Below are 16,433 nucleotides of genomic sequence, written 5' to 3'. Positions count from 1 at the left end.
CCCTCTCCTGATTGTCTCATAGACTATCAGCGGGCAATTTGTCTGACGAGCCGGCTAGCAGGTTGGTGGTCTTGTATTTTCCACATTGTGACCAAGGCGGAAGCTCAAGCGGCGTCCTGTTTTACCACCACGGCTGCCATCGCGCCGCCGCCTCCCCGAGCATTGGCGATTGGAATTTCGCGTTGCCCTTCGAGGAGCATCACGCACTTTGGCATCCGTTCGAGATAATTCTCTCCAATTGGATCGACGTCGTTCGTCTGGGTGAGGTTATGGCCTCGCCGGATGCACCATCCCTATACGGCCACGAGAAGGTTCGGTCGTGGTGACGATGCCTTTACGGCGAGGTTCAGCTCGCCTGCCGAATAGGTACATGGGATCGGCTGTGTGACGCCGTCGAGATGCACGTCTCGCTGCTGCTGCCGGTCAGTACTGCCACCAATGCTGTCCAACCGGAGCCACTTCTCACGGCTGCCGCTCTAGACGCAGCCTCGGTGCTGGCGGTATGACGTGCGACTCATGCGGCATTCTGGTCGAGTAACGCTTTTTCGGCGGCTGGCGCGAGATTATTGACAAAGACACTTGGTCATTGTTGACACCTCCAGAGAGGCCAATTCGAGGCACTAGAGGGAGTATATCATTTCCCCGACGTGGTAATCCAGTAGAGTCTTTCCACAGCCGTAGGAAATATGTTGCCTGACTGTCTCTTCATTAAGTCTCGCCGTCGCTGCTGTGGTAGCGCATTGTTCTGGAATACGGCCGTTTTGTTCGAGCAGGGTTTGTAGAGAGGCTTCAGCACAAAAGATGAGTTACTAGGCAGTTGGGGCACAACGGAGTGGTATGGTAATGGGTTCGAGTGCTTTGGTCTCTTAATGCCGAGCTGTGCTCGATAAGTTCCACATACTACGAGTAGAAAACCGTTTGGGGGATGTAGTCGTCGACCTAACACACAACGAGACCATTAACTAGTGCGGCGACTACTACCTCATCAGGGCTCGCGACGACTGTCCTACCTTCCACCAGCGTTTCGGCCTAGACTTGGACCAGTTGTAGGATTATAACACGTGCTTGAATGGTGATTATCGAAATTTTAGGTCAAATATGGCATTTGAGTTGCCCTGCAGTGAACGAGACGGTGTCGATAGACGTGACTTGCACGGCCGGTGTGACATGCATGGGGAGTGACTTGGGTGACTGCTGCTCGCACCACGACTGGAAAGTGGGTGTCGCATATTCAGATTGCGTCAGCACTAGCGGCACGGAAATGAAGGACGGTAGCTGCATTTATTCACCCCTAGGTACTGAAGTTAGGACCGGGGAGTACGGTGGTGTAAGATAGCAGCTGTCGTCCGACCCACGAAAGAAGGACCTGTACAAGTATCTCAGTTTGGGAGATGCAGCACGTCCAACTATTGCGGCAGCAGTAGTGACTTCTATGGCGCTGGAACTGCTACTCGGAAGGCTGTTGATACGGAGAACGAAGGATCATCGTCAACTGATAGCGAGCGCGGGCCAAAATTTACTGGAAGCGAGACATCTGTCTATCTGTGCGGGCACCCAGTTCGGCGAGTGCTACTCGTCGTGTGGCTTTTTTATGAGCTCTAGCGACTATGGTTCTAGATCTGGCTGCCATAATGGCTGGCGTCTGGTCATCTTATTTGGTATGACTAATAATAGATATGAAAGGAAAGTGGAAAGGGTGAAAAAAAGAAGGAAAGAACTGCGCGTGGCGTGTTCGAACCCGCGACTTCTAGCAACTGAAAGTGGCAAAAGTTCAGGAGGAATCGTCCCTATGAAAACCCCCCTTCTGACCCAACCATCTTCAGAGCACCCCAACCCGTTTGCAGGTTGCCAGCCCCGTGCTGGAGTGCTCTGACAATGGTGGGATCGTCAGGTTTGGTGTAGGATTTTAGCCTTAATGATGCGAGGCACCCCAAGAGACACCGGCAGGTGCCACTACAAGGGATGTGGGTTGTTCCATAGCCCACGTTAACCGCTCGACCACTAACCGTTGGGGAAATATCAACCTAATGGGATTGATAAGGTCTCGAGTGTGCCAGCACCGTTTCTGCCTCAGGTCCAAACCATGCCTGGTTACAGTGGCCCAGCGACAGTGCGGACGACCCCTTACGGCGCCTCAGCGTCTGTGTAGTCCCTGAGTAGCCATCAATGCACCGCCCAACACACGGCAAGCCCCTGAAGGCCACTGATTTCTGACCTACTCTACCAAGGGCTTTGGCTTTTGTCGCCACGCAGCACCAGTCTGGGTTGCTTGCCGCACGACGGTCTTGCACTGCCAGTACAAGCTTAGGCCAAGCGACAACCTCACATGCGAGGATATTATTTCAAATGCGCCGAGAGTTCGCCATCAGGGGCAGGCATTGATGGCCAAGACTCAACAAGTTCCACTGGCAGTAGGTCGTACATGATAATGACCAACGATGCATCATACCGCATCGCCTGGGTCACCTTAGCGAGCCGATGGAGACCCATGGACTTTAACAGGCACTTCGCTGCGTGGCGCTCGTTCAAAGAGCTGCAGACGGCTCAATGGTGGTACACGGTTGTTCTTGTCTCAAAAATTTCCCGCAATGACAGACCTACCAATTGGGAGATGGCGACACGCCTCCTTGGCCATATTCTGGGTAGTAGTATCCGCCGGCGCAGGCAGCGACGATTATGGCGATAGACCGACCTGAGCGAGAACTCTGACGTATTGTTGGAGAAATGTGCCTGAGCCATCGCCACTTCCACAAGGCCAGTCCAGAACAGGTGGGCGAAGCTTCCAATAAGGAGTTTAGCGTCGTAAGGCCTTCCTCGGATTCGAGCGTCTTCTTCCATTCCAGCGGCAGTAGCGTCTTTCTGGGCTATGTTTAGCGAGATACTATTGGGAAGGGCATACTACAAACCAGGGCATTGCGCTCATTTCGGCGAGCGGAATTTAGAGTTGAAGATGGAAGAAGAGTCAGGCAGTTGGGAGTATACTGCTTCGTTACCCCTATTTTTCTCCAGATTACAACTGGCTGACACCCAGTGGTGTGGGAGCATACTTAACCTACAGTAACCCGTACGTGCCGCGGGACGAAGTTGGATTAAGGTTTGGCCCCTTAATTACCCCTGACCTGACGCCCCACAGCCAACGGGCACTAGGGTAGCACATACATACCACCGTGAGGTCCAAAAGCAAGCCGACCCGCGCCCATAGACAGTACCTAGGTAAGTAGTTCCCACGTCATGCTGGAAATGGACGCGTCTTTCTGACTTTTCCTTCTTGTCTGATTCCGGGACTTCATAACTCGTGTAAAACAAGAGACCATTTGTTTAGCAGCCATCCAGAAAGGCTGCTACACGCGAATATATATCACGTTACCTAAAAAGTCCACTCTCTGATATTCGAAATGCCCAAAAGTCGCGAAGGGGTGCGTGTATTGAGGAGCGTGTGTTGTTGATTGTTTCTTGCTGATGCGTGCAATTGCAGGCGTCCCGACCCGCATTAGAGGACGTTAGCGGTCGTGCCAACCAGTCTCCTGCCCTAACTCGCAGACATGCCACGAGCCAACTCTGCCCATCACGGCGACGAGAACCAGGTTGCTGGCAGCAAGCGCAAGGCGTCGGAGAATGATGATGAGCTCGACGAAACGAACAACCAGCGGCGGGCTGAAGACCTGACCAGTGCGGTCTTGCGTAAAGTCAAGGAAAAGAAAGCCCCCGCTCGCATGGCCAAATTGGAGGCGGTCACCCAGGGAAAGGACACCGAGGCCAAAGCAATGACACATACTGGCGAATCGTCAACAGCGCCATCAGCAGATACTACCGCCCCTCCCGTGCCGGCAAGCAAGAAGAGAAAGTCAGCCAAGAGTCTTGAGGAGGACATTGTAGAGTACAAGCAGAACTTGGATCACATCAATGTTGACGGCATGTATGTCGACCTCAACTGCAACTAGGTTCGCAGCAGAATCAACAAGTTGCTTGACAATGGCATCATGAAGAAAGGGGAGTTCTGCAGTGTTATTGGAAGTAGAAACAACTCTGTCAACAAGTTCCTGAAGAAGACTGGCCCATCGGAGGGTGCCAAGAGTGATGTATTCAGGACTGCCTGGGTCTGATTCAAGCGACGGGAGATCGCCGGACTCAAGAGGCCTGATGTGAAGAAAGGCAGAGGCTTGAGGCGTCGAATGGCACTGTTGCTGGTGGCTCTGGGGCGACCTCCAAGTCTACAACAATTCCTGACATAAGCAACATCTACATTGAAGGGGAGGATTCTGACGAGGTGCCCAGTTTCGACACTTGTGACGAGATCCGCAAGACGACCGACGCTTATCTCAAGACGCCAGGTCTGACGCAAGCCCAGTTCTGCCGTGATTTGTACGCGCAGTTGCGATGCCCGACGGTCGCAGCCATCCAGAGCAAGTCGCTCAATGACTTTCGCGGCAAGAAAGGTGCTCGAGCTGGATGCCCATCTACCATCTTCTACGCTGCGTATGTCTATTTCGAGAAGTTCAGGTTCGCATAGGGCAAGCCGAAGAGCAAAGCACCGACTCGAGACGGAGGACATATGGGCTTACGAGGGTGGTTTCGAGAGGGACAGCCGACGGGAGAGGAGGGCAAGACTGGCGTTTCCTTCTCATATGCAGCAACAGTCAAGTGATTTATTTTGCGAATATTCAGCAGCTTCGTGGTGTCGGCGGACGCCCGGCCGGTAATGGATCAGTACGGTCGAGTTTATGGATTTTAGTTCATCACCAGCATGGGCATCTTCAGCTAACTACATAAATTCTCTCTGTTTTGCTGCTGTACTATCGGGAAGGAAGAAATCAAGGGCCACGGCAAGGCTAAGGTCGGAACAATCAAGGCTCACGGTTCACATTACAGGTGATCTGTGACAACTCCCAAGAAAAATGACTTACGGCGTATCTGATCAGAAGTATCAGGAGATGCATGTGTCCTGATCAAATGCGCTGCCCACAATTCTCAGCACTTGTATTTACACGTATATTACGTCCTAGGAGAGTCTGTCATCATAGGCTTCATATCTGGGCTTACATGTCCCTTATCTCCAAATCACTAGTGTCTTTCACACGTTTTGCTCCCACTTGTCATCTGTAATCCCTCTGCTTTGGCATCTGCAGATCGTATGCCTCACTATGCACGCTTTGAGGGACTCATATTCGCCCTCCTCTTTCTGATCATGTCGTCTCTGAAGTCTTCATTCTCGCGCATCAGGACTTCGAGTGCTTTGGTCAGAACAGGGTCCCCATGTGGTCTCGCTCGAAGCATGGAGGAAAGCTGGGCGCGGATAACGCAATCTCGGTCTTCCGAGGTGTTTTCGAAAAAATCACCAATTGATTCCACGAATGTCTCCCAGTAGAATTAGCAGGCGTCCTTATCAACATGGGTCCCGAAATCTAGAATCTCTTCCGCAATGAGGAAGAAACGTTCGAGTGCGATGAGCCTCACAGTAGGGGTATTGAAATTGTTACCCGTCACGTACAAACGGATTGCGTGGAGAGGCTGACAATAAGGCATTCCCGGAACATATGAGGATCTTTCCAGCCATGCTCAATCGCCTTTCGCATAGCCACTCCGTAATTTCTGTCCAGATAATTAGGTAGGCCTGGAGATAATCGAGGCTGAACCGGATCCTTCGTTTGTTGATCTGTTTCAAGTGATGAAAAACAATTCACCCCGCTTTGGAAGACGGAAACCAGCGGTATGTAAGCAAAAGTTCAAGATTAACGATTTCAGTGGTGGTGTGCTCTGAGTTGGAAGACCAGAAGCAAAAGTGAATGAGGAAGCCTCAAAAGATGTACACAAAAGTTGTCCGCAGGGACGTCCAAGTGAGAAGAAATAGGAAGTTTTATTAATCGCGTCGAATGCCTCAATGTACGCCTCTATGACGAGATCTATGAATTGAAGCGTGGGCGATGGACCTCTATCTACACACGTATTGAGAATAGCAGTTTGTAACCCCAACAGAGTCTATCGACCACTTTCGCGTATAGTAATCGTTTATCTATCACTCCTGTCGCTTAACCCACCCGTGATTCTCTGCATGTATCATTAGTTTGCTGGAGAAATCTAAATCATCCTCGCTCAGCAACTTTCATGTAACTTGCTTGGGAAGATGACATATTCCATGACGACGGCCGTCAGAATCTACACCTCCGTCAACCTGAAGATAGTGCTAAGTAAGGGTTCTGAAAGATAGATTTGTTTCCTTTTACCTTTTGGCATTGAGACAGTGCGACAGGGCGAACATCCAATGAGAAAATATGGATAGCAAACCATTGCGCATGGCTGTGTGTACCTATTATTTAGTCACATTCCAAATGTTTCACTTTCTCGGCCACATTGGTCCTCTGGTCGTAGTTCGACACCAGGTGGTGGCAGGAAGTCGACATCCAAAGCAAAGCTCCTTTTGGTCACTCTGGCGATGGACCAGCCTCATTTCAGGACATGTTACCTTCCGTTCATTTGTAGGCTCCACACCGTGTCGCAAACGTCAGAAATGGAGGAGCTATTATTTGCAGGATTGCGTTCTCGCCTCGCGTGAATAGTCGACTCAGAACCGCTCTCACTGTCCGAGATCTCCATCACCTCTCGTAGGATCTCATCGACTGTTCACGTGTTATTCCAGTATTAGGCGCCTCACAGATAATCTGTCAAGGCCACGAGACAATAGCAGGGGCGATGGCTTAGGCCGTATATCTTCCGCGCTGGTTGGGCTTGTTTCGCCTCGGTTGTTTTCGCATATTAGTGTGGAGTCCAAGTGCGTACGCCAGTAATATGGCTAGCTGTGAAATAGTGACCATCAACAGCTTGTCCTTCTCATAGTGATGAGACTACGACGCGAAAGTTATTACGAATCCGTAACGATCCCTCGACTAGTGGCTTATGCCTCGCCAGTTACTTGAGCGCATAAAAGAGTTACCGAATCATCTAGCTTCGCCTCGAGTCCTGTACCAGACTGGAGACTGTTTAGGCCTAAGGTCCTCCTGGGGGGTGTTGCGCTTTCGTACAATGGCTGAGCGCATGCAAAGTTTCTTCAAGCGGTGGCATCTGAGACAATGCGCAGCGTGTTCAGCTGAGCAATGGGGAGTAGGGCAGTCATAACAGTACAGTACCTTTCATAGCCTGTAACCCCAGCCTGGTAGAAGCATTTGGTAGCACGTGCTGCACAGGCTTGTCCGCAAGGTGCGGGGCTGCACGACGCGAGCCAAGACGACTCGGGTGATGTCTCCGACGCCATATCAGAGAACCCTTCAACCCTGCCTAGTAAAAGCCCCGCTGGAACACTCGAGGAAAGCCGTGGGAGGGTTCAGATCTCAACCCCGCGGGCTCCCGCCGCGGTGGGGAAAGGGAATGTTGACTACGCACACATACCGCAGCTGATTAGTCTCACCCAGGTCGCGTCCCACACTTAGCCCCTTTCTATAGCGAAGTTTAAATCCATTGGACAAGTCCGTATCTACCCCTGGACTTAGTCAGGAAGCTGGACATATCCACAGTTCAAAACCTTATTTTTGATTTGAAACCGAGTGCCGGACGCAGTGATCTGGCCTCGGACCAACATCAACCGAACGTTCATTGCCTTCTATTGGGGCTATCTGGACATATCATTGCACAAGGTCTTGGAGCATCTTCCATCTGAACATGTCCGGGCGGCAAAGAAGTTTCTGGCCAGGTCCATAATATCCAGTCTGATGGCAGCTAAGTGATATTGAACTTTGTTTCAGAAGCGTCTACCGCGGAGCCCCTGAAACCTTGTCGGATCCGAGTCAAACGTCGATCCATCCACCTACATGGACTTTGTCACGAATGCCTGGGAAGATATATTGCACCTGTGCCAGTGATTTTGACTGACGGTAGTCCCATGAATTATGAATAACAGGAAGTTAGCCTACCCAATCCGCACTTTGGCCTTTGGCCTTTGGTTCAAGTTCCTTTCCTTCATGAAGCTGGCGTCTCTTCTTTCGCACCTCTCTGACAGTACATCGGTACCACTATTTTTCACGCTGGCGATCGGTGTGACAAGCTGCGATGCCTTTGGACCCGTAGGCAGCCTAGATAAGCCCCCACCACAAGCGCAATGGCGGCCATTGCCTGATACAACATTAGGTGCACCCCTGACCACCCCTGTTTCGCCAAGACATGCTCCGGCCCGCAAGTGCCAGTCACCTGGTGTAGTTCATCCAGCGGGCATTCCTCGTTGACCTCAACCGAGTTCCCAGGATTGGGAAACTTGACGCAGTTGCCCTGGTTCATGGTCCAGCATCCGTTTCCGTTGTTTGCTTCAAATACTAACGGTGCTGCGTGGAATTTCTCGAGCCGGACTGACTCTGGAACATCGGGTTCCTGAGGTCCTCCCAGCACCATGATCGGGGCGCAATTCATGAACATTTCGGGTACACTCCACCTCCCGTACCATGTCCAGGCCATGATCACAGGGCCGATAGGGACCCAGTTCGGTACCGTGAAGTTATATATGCTGGGAAGCAATACTGTCGGTGACTCGCCATAGTTTACCTCAGTCAAGTTTCTGATGGGGCAGCCGCCTTCGATCGAATGGATGACCCTCCACTGGCTTTGACGATTAGGCTTGGGGTCGAGCGTGATCGAGATCTGACAAGACCCTCCCCCATGGGTTGCGCCTCCCATTGCTCTGAAATTGGTCAGTAAACGTGATTAAAAGAGAACTATCGCTCTTCGACTTCATACTGCAGATACTGTTGAGAACCTCGTTTCCAGACGTTCGCAATCCCAGCACGATCGTATTCTGTGTCGCCTGAGCACGGCCAATTTGACCCGTCTTTTGCCACTGGTCCGTTGTCTAAATATTGGCTCGGAAAGGGCACCGGATTCTGCATGAATGTATGGCCGTGGGCAATGGGTATTTTCAGTCCTATCATCGCTGCTAGCAGCCTCATTGAAATCGCCATTTTGGGCTTGCCGGCAGTTTGACAATCAACCTGAGTACTAGGAATATGTGAGAAAAGGACAGTGTGAGAAATGAGATGGCAGGAATCAAGTTTACCTGCAAGGCAACTCACTGAAGTAGTTTGCGTGTTGGGCAACGGTCAGGGCCACGCTATATGCTGGCCCCACCACTTGTAGATCTAGGCCCTATTCTGTTAAACTTCCCATAAGGTCTGGGCCGTTTTGTGTCGTATCGCATGTTTCTTCTTGATAGCTTGCTACCTGTCCTTTTCTGTAGCAGTAAAGTTTAATTCATGCGGGTCTGAGGCCAGGACTGGCATCGTCGACAAACAGGGGTCATCAAACTCGACCCCTAACCAGATTACGAATCTGGCTCATTCGTAACATTTTCTGGGACGGAAAAGCATCACACACTTTCTGCATCGACATCGACAGAATCTTTCGAGGGTCTTGCAGTGCGACATGGTGTCAGCGTTGGGCTTTCGAGCTCAAGTTGGCTGCTTGGTCCTTGGGGGATCGCTTCTCACATTCATGACGATGCAAGTATTACATTTCAAAGTACCGCACCATCCCGTCGAACACGTTTTGTGGTCATTTTCTTTTCTTTTCATGCTAAACTATACGTGGACTGTATTTCGATGGGCTACGTATGCGCCGTTGCTGGGAATCAAGGACCGCGAGCTACTGCCACACATCAGTGTACTCATTCCCGTATACAATGAGTCACACTTTATTCGAAAGTCGATAGAATCAGTCATCGGCTCCGACTATTCGAAGGAAAAAATCCAGTTGGTAGTTGTCGATGATGGATCGACGGACGATTCATACCTTCACATTACGGAGTCTTCAGCCGCTGCCATTGGGTCTTCAATCGACTGCACCGTGGTGCGCCACAAACACAACAGTGGAAAGCGTGAGGCTCTAATCACGGCATTCAGACATAGCAAACATGAGATTGTCGTGACTCTTGATTCCGACAGCATACTTCGTCCAGGGACGCTTCGCAATCTCGTCACTCCATTGATTCTCAGCAGCACCGTTGGAGGTGTAGCTGGACATATTTCGGTACTGAATGTAGCTTCTGATGGAACTCACATCCTCAAAACACTGGTTCCTCGTCTCCTGGACATCCTGTTTGAGTATGGTGGCAACATACCAAGATCAGCCCAAACGAAGCATGGCTTCGTCACTATCCTTCCAGGAGCTATTTCCGCGTACCGACGTTCAGCTATTGCACCCCATATAGAAGATATGGCCACAAGGACGTTCCTCGGTCACCCCTTACGTCACGGAGAGGACATAGAGCTCACGATGAATGTCCTCAGGGATGGCTGGCAAACTATTTATCAGAGAAATGCTGTCGTACACACTACAATGCCCAGCTCGATTAGAGGCGCAATTCTGACGTATATCAGATGGGAGAGAAGCAGTTACACCTACTTGCTCTTGGGCTACTTGCAATTAGCAATTACGGAGGCCTGCAAATCAGCACTTGGGGCGTTCCCGGGACGGTTTCAGGAGAAAATGCTAGAATCTGGGGACAGAGAGATGGGCAATACGCATCAAATTGAACGCTCTGCTCGTGTTGGAGACATGTACCCGGTGCTTAGTCTCACATGTACCGCGTTGTCAAGTATCTTTGGCATTGGGACGATCATCTTTCGCCTAGTAGCATTGTCCACAGACCCATGGATAGTCGTGACGGATTTTTTCTGTCTGATTATCTTTTCGGTCTGGGGCAGCCTTCTCTTTGTCCCAGATGCAATGCAGGAGGAACTGGATTCTGCGGAGGCAGATTTGTATCGCATGTCAAACCACGATGATCCCGGTTGTTGTGACGGGCTCTCGCGGCTTTTCTGGAAACTACTATACGCACCCTTGGCCTGCATTTTCCAGACATGCTTCGTGAGTTGGTCATCCGTTGCTGGACTTGTGACGCTAAAAAGTCAGAGTTGGTTGACTAGATAGTCAAGCGACCAAATGTTAGATGGACTCAGAACATGCAACGAAGCGGCTGAAGCCATTAATACTCCGACGTCTAGCGTACTTGTGGCTATCCTCCGCCCGCCAAATCATGACACATACCCTACAAGTAGCTTCGAAGAGCGTGTGTTGGCTGTCCTGGCACCCCCAAGGATATCCGCTTTCCATCCGGCTTCACCAATTGAGAACGGCAGTATACCAAGAGCAGTTACAGAGTTGGAATCTTGTGCGTCAGTAGCGGGAATGATCACATAAAATTTTGTTTGGGGGCTCAGAAAGAGCTTTGCGTTGCTGTTAATGTACAATGACTTTTTGACAAGTCCTATCGAACTGAAGCGATCTTGGCAAGCGAGAGAGACGTCTTCTGGTGATGGTGCATATGGAAAAGGGGAAGGCGAGCTCAGTCTAGAGGTTGATGCAAGAAGAGAGAATTGGAAAAAAGAAAAAAAAAAAAAAAAAAAAGTCCAAACAATGAAGTGAAAGACTCTCGTACGTGGCTATTGCCAGGATTTTGCTCGGGGAACCTTGGGGCAAAAGTCCGTAGTGAATGAATTTCCGGCGACCAGAGTAAACCGTCGAGATCATTAGTATGCATAAAATCATCCTATCCACCGGGTAACTAGCCCGCTGAGATGGTTACCGACTCTTATTTGTTTATGCGAGGCAACCCGAATTGCAGGCATGTAGAAGAGCTGTGATGATTTCTTAGGTGGAAATTGGTCCATCTGCCAGCTTGAAGCTGTAGTTCATTCGCATTCGCAATCAAGTATGATTAGATAATCGGGTCTCGTCGTCAATATATGGGTGCATATTTGTAGCCCCCTTGGCTCCTGGAAGCACCTCAAGACTAGGGCCGCTAGGGGCCGCTTCAGTAGCATCATGGAGTGGATGCACGGTAGTAATCAAACGATGCGCCTATAAATACCTCCAACCGCAAGTGATGTCAAAGTAAGAATATCGAAAGCTAGGAACCGTGTGGCATTGCTGTCGTTGGATGCGGAAGAATACATGATTACTTCGTAGTTAGGTCTCATAGCTGCAACCACTAGGGCCAGCAATAGCACCAACTTCCATGCATACTTATGAAATGTGTTCCTAAACTGACAGGAGATGCAGCATTCTCCATCCCGCTTCATACTACCACAGCTTTGGTGTGCTGGCTGAGACTACTGATAAATGATTCTACAAATGATGGCATATACCTAGTCGGAAAGTCACATCTGATGATCCATGGTGGTGTCTCCCCTTTAACATTCCTATGCTGTCGCTGATATCATATCAGCAGAATTGAGGAATTTGTGATACTAAACAATGGCTACTGGAGGTGGCTAATGGTGATCATATATACAGAGTACGTGACTAACTGCAAAAGCTTGCTACTAATCTTCGAAGGTGCGAAGATGAGTTTTGCAATTGTCGAGCAAGTCATGGAATCGAGTCAGATGGGGTCGTACGGGCAACAGTTTGGCGAGTGACAGCCATGAAGTAACCGTGGTCGCGATTTGAAACCCTATTCCTAACCCGAAGATAGGTACTTACCTTCCTATTTATTATGTCCCAAGCCGAAAGTTAGGTTTCTCAATGGGTTATCATCCGTGACAACGACTAGGATGCTAGGGCTGAAATGATATCTACACAGCCTTTCATACATGGAATTATTGCATAGAGCTTTGCATTACCGATCGAAATATGATCGTAGACAAATAGTTTCACTAATATGCGTTCGGGGTCGCACATTACTGGTGCTGGGGGCTATACTAAAAAAAATGCTGATAGATGCGGCATTCCCCCCAATGGGTCGATGCTAGACCCACTTTTACGCAGCCCGATTGACGATGGCGAGCCGTAAACGTCACTCCTACCACTTAGTGCTAGATACTAATACGTCATGACTACAATGGTGAGCCAGTAGATCAGATGTGCTATGAAATCATCCTAGGCATCTATAGTAGAGTGCTGAGGAGAAAAAGCCTGACAAGAACCGTGATCTGTCTGATGTAAAGACCCGATCGAGCTCCATACATTCCCAAATAGGACGACCACCATGGCCCCATCTGAGAATATGGACTTCAAGTGTGCGCTTGTTACCGGAGGCGGCGGCGGCATCGGGAAAGCCATGTCACAGTACTTCATCTCGCAAGGCAAGAAGGTCATCATCGCTGGACGGACGGAGTCGAAGCTGCAACAGACAGCGAAGGAGATCGGTGCAGCTGGGTATTATGTGCTGGACACAGGAGCTGTGTCGGCGATTCCGGAATGTATCCAGAATATTGTCAAGGAACACCCGGAGCTGGATTGCCTGGTGAACAACGCCGGTGTGCAGCGTCCGCTGGAGGTGTTGAAGCAGGACCCAAGCGACTTCTTGCAGAAGGCAGACCAGGAGATTGACATCAACATCAGGGGTCCGATGCATCTTGCGTTAGGATTGCTGGAGCACTTCAGGCGCAAGCCACATGCGCTCATAGTCAACGTTTCGAGTGTGCTGGGCTTCATCCCATTCTCAACGGTCAACCCAGTGTATAATGGAACCAAGGCGTGGCTGCACTTCTGGAGCATGGCATTGCGGTGAGTTCTCTTCTGTGAAACACGAATTGTACAAGCCATTTCAGAGGTTAATTTTAATGCAGGACTCAACTCAGAGGTACAGACGTGAGGGTTGTCGAGATTGTGCCCCCGACAGTAGCTACCGATCTGCATCGGGAGCGTGACAACCCGGATGACAACAAGAAGGAAAACAACCCTAACGCGCTCACCGTGGATGAGTTTATGGAGGAGGTAGCTAAGAAACTTCAGAGTGGCGATGATACGATCGGTGCGGGTATGGGCGCGGGCATCGTGGAGGACTGGTATAAAGCGTTTGGCGCAAAGTACGACGAGATGGCGTGAGCAATAGAACGTATAAACAGAATGACTTTGTACGACTCAATCACTAGTCCATGGACGCGGTTTGTGAGCCACCGGGAGTAGGCGAAAACTCTATTTCTCTCACTGTAAGGCAAATTCTGACCAGAAAACACCTGGGCAAATGAAGTCATGTGCGTAGGATGTAGGTAGCCTTCCTAGTGCCTGGTGCAACCGAGCTGGCCACAACCAAACATCGAATCGGGTTATAGATTCCTACATGTTACGTAGTAATAATAATAATAATTAGAAATACGCTAAAGCGTGCATGCTTATCCCTCTTTCACAAGAACTCGAACGGATTCAATACTTACATTTACGTAGTGACGCAATGCGGTATAAGACTGCAACTCTCAAGTCTCAGGTCTCAGTAGTGACTCGGCGGGCCTAAGGGATGAGCTAGTTAACTTGCAGCGCAGTCGAAGCCGACACGATTGACAGGCTTGACGGGAACCCAGGTGCCGCTGACGGAGTGCACAGCCACACCCCACCAGCAACCCATTCCGTGAAGTTCCGCTGACGTACGACCCGTCCGAGTGCATGCCATCAACCCCAGGCACCAGTGAGTTTATCTGTATCAATCCATTTATCCACTTACAGAGTTGAACAGCCTGCGATGATGAGCATCCGTGGGTTTCTACACATCTGCGCGGCTCTGTGCACGCTTCTCCACTCAGACACGGTCAACGCCGCCCCAGCTGACAGTGCCAGCAAGAAGCCGGTGAAGCAAGTAGCCATCATTGGTAAGCTCTATCACTTACACATTACACCCACCCTCGCACATTGGGCCATGAGATAGATACACCTATGGAAATACGAGACATGGGGAGATCCGGGGCCAGAGGAACGTGTAAGAAGTGGGATTGAGATTAACAGTTGCTAGGCGCTGGGGCTGCAGGCTCGTCAACTGCCTACCATATCCGCAAATATGCCAATGAAGAGGGCATTGCGGTCAACATTACCCTATTTGAGAAGACAAGTCGGATAGGCGGCCGCACCCTAACAGTGAACGCCTACGATGATGTCGCGCAACCCGTCGAGCTTGGGGCGTCCATCTTTGTAGATGTCAACCACATCCTGTGCAACGCGACTAGAGACTTCAACCTTCCCGTCATAAGCCCCGGAGCCGACGAGGCTGGCCTCCTCGGGATCTGGGACGGCGACAAGTTTGTCTACCAGCAAGACTCAGAGTCGTGGGAATGGTGGAGCCTCGCGAAGCTGTTCTGGAAGTACGGCACAGCGCCCTATTACACCCGAAAGCTGGTGCATGAGACGGTAGCCACTTTCTTGAAGCTCTACCAGGAGCCGTATTTCCCATTTCGATCACTTACCACTAGAGCATATGAACTTGGACTGGCTAAGATTACAGGCGTCACCGGTCAGCAGTTCCTGGCGCAGAACAAGGCAAGCTGTTCCATCTATCCGACCAGAGCCGCCTCACTGACTCTCTGGTCTTTCTTTAGCTTGACGGTCTTTTCGCGCAACACATCGTGCAGACTAGCACACGAGTCAACTATGCATCCAATCTTGCTTACATCCATGGCTTGAGTACCATGGTGCGTGTCCCCTCCACGTCGATCAGCACCTACGCGGGCTGATATCTTCTAGGTCTCCATGGCCCCCGAAGGAGCCATGGCCGTCGCTGGAGGTAACTGGCAGATCTTCTCCAACATGGTCCTCGAATCTGGGGCTCATGTGTACTTGAACTCGTCTGTGGCTTCCATCAAGAGGACCGACGGCAAAAGCCCGGGCTCCACGGCTTCCAAGTACATGATCCAGACGACAGACGCCGCTGCGGTCGACGCTGAACCGGTGGGACAAGGCGTCGAGTTCGATGACGTTGTGATCGCTACGCCATACCAGTTCAGTAACATTGCCCATGAGGACGATTTGATACAGCACCCGATCGACAAGATCCCGTATGCAACCCTCCACGTGACTCTTTTCGCGTCGCCGTTCCGTTTCAGCCCGGCGTTCTTCAACCAAGAGCCCGCGACAGAGGTGCCGATCTCGGTCCTGACTACGCTTGGCGAGGGGGAAGAGCCACGCCCGGGGTCTGAGGGTGCGGGCAAGGCAGGCTTCTTCTCAGCAACGCTGGTGAAGGTAGTCATGAACCCGAAGACGCAGCGCAAGGAGTGGGTCTACAAGATCTTCTCGCCTGAGGCAGTCACACCTGAGTTTCTCTCTTCGCTTCTGGGGGTTCAGATCCCGGATGCTTTTGTCCGTGCGACCGATGTCGAGGACGAAGAAGAGTACGATGTGGTCGAACCGATTTCGTGGTACCACGCTGTTGTTTTCCACCCGTACCCGCAGGAGCTCCCACGCGTCACGTTCCAGGACCCCATTCTCCGGGAGGGTCTCTACTACACGTCGGGGATCGAGAGCTTCATCTCGACAATGGAGACGAGCGCTCTGATGGGGATGAACGTCGCCAGACTCATCGTGGATGACTACTTGGGACAGGCTGGCGCGAGAGAGAAGGACAAGGCTTCAATCTACGCGGACCAGGAGCGGGAGCAGAAGGTGCTGCAGGGGCATCAAAGTGGGGCGACGGCAGTGGGTGGTGAGCTCTGAATGAGGACGGGACGGACTGCCAGTGCAAAGCGCACAAGACT

At 50.9% G+C, this 16,433-nt stretch overlaps 5 protein-coding genes across 5 annotated transcripts; 4 read left to right on the top strand and 1 right to left on the bottom strand.

Annotated features, from left to right (window-relative positions):
- Nucleotides 1–3,542: 3,542 nt before the first annotated feature.
- Nucleotides 3,543–4,510, top strand: JN550_010706 (uncharacterized protein; the record flags this gene model as incomplete). Its single annotated transcript, XM_049308990.1, has 3 exons — nt 3,543–3,916; nt 4,004–4,097; nt 4,157–4,510. 3 exons carry the CDS (start codon nt 3,543–3,545, stop codon nt 4,508–4,510), a joined length of 822 nt encoding a protein of 273 aa, XP_049167362.1.
- Nucleotides 4,511–8,007: 3,497 nt separating this feature from the next.
- Nucleotides 8,008–8,936, bottom strand: JN550_010705 (uncharacterized protein; the record flags this gene model as incomplete). The annotated part of the gene is made up of 2 exons (XM_049308989.1): nt 8,008–8,659; nt 8,716–8,936. The coding sequence occupies 2 exons, from the start codon at nt 8,934–8,936 to the stop codon at nt 8,008–8,010; spliced, it is 873 nt and encodes a 290-aa protein (XP_049167361.1).
- A 607-nt stretch (nt 8,937–9,543) lies between these two features.
- Nucleotides 9,544–10,952, top strand: JN550_010704 (uncharacterized protein; the record flags this gene model as incomplete). The annotated part of the gene is made up of 2 exons (XM_049308988.1): nt 9,544–10,839; nt 10,899–10,952. The coding sequence occupies 2 exons, from the start codon at nt 9,544–9,546 to the stop codon at nt 10,950–10,952; spliced, it is 1,350 nt and encodes a 449-aa protein (XP_049167360.1).
- A 2,009-nt stretch (nt 10,953–12,961) lies between these two features.
- Nucleotides 12,962–13,803, top strand: JN550_010703 (uncharacterized protein; the record flags this gene model as incomplete). The annotated part of the gene is made up of 2 exons (XM_049308987.1): nt 12,962–13,482; nt 13,545–13,803. 2 exons carry the CDS (start codon nt 12,962–12,964, stop codon nt 13,801–13,803), a joined length of 780 nt encoding a protein of 259 aa, XP_049167359.1.
- A 631-nt stretch (nt 13,804–14,434) lies between these two features.
- On the top strand, nt 14,435–16,392 carry JN550_010702 (uncharacterized protein; the record flags this gene model as incomplete). Its single annotated transcript, XM_049308985.1, has 4 exons — nt 14,435–14,561; nt 14,702–15,269; nt 15,320–15,374; nt 15,427–16,392. The coding sequence occupies 4 exons, from the start codon at nt 14,435–14,437 to the stop codon at nt 16,390–16,392; spliced, it is 1,716 nt and encodes a 571-aa protein (XP_049167358.1).
- Nucleotides 16,393–16,433: the final 41 nt, after the last annotated feature.

This window comes from Neoarthrinium moseri, assembly GCF_022829205.1.
Source record: "Neoarthrinium moseri strain CBS 164.80 chromosome Unknown scaffold57_Wmoseri_CBS_16480, whole genome shotgun sequence".
Taxonomy (NCBI): Eukaryota; Fungi; Ascomycota; class Sordariomycetes; order Amphisphaeriales; family Apiosporaceae; genus Neoarthrinium; species Neoarthrinium moseri.
This window is presented reverse-complemented; position numbering and strand designations above follow the sequence as displayed.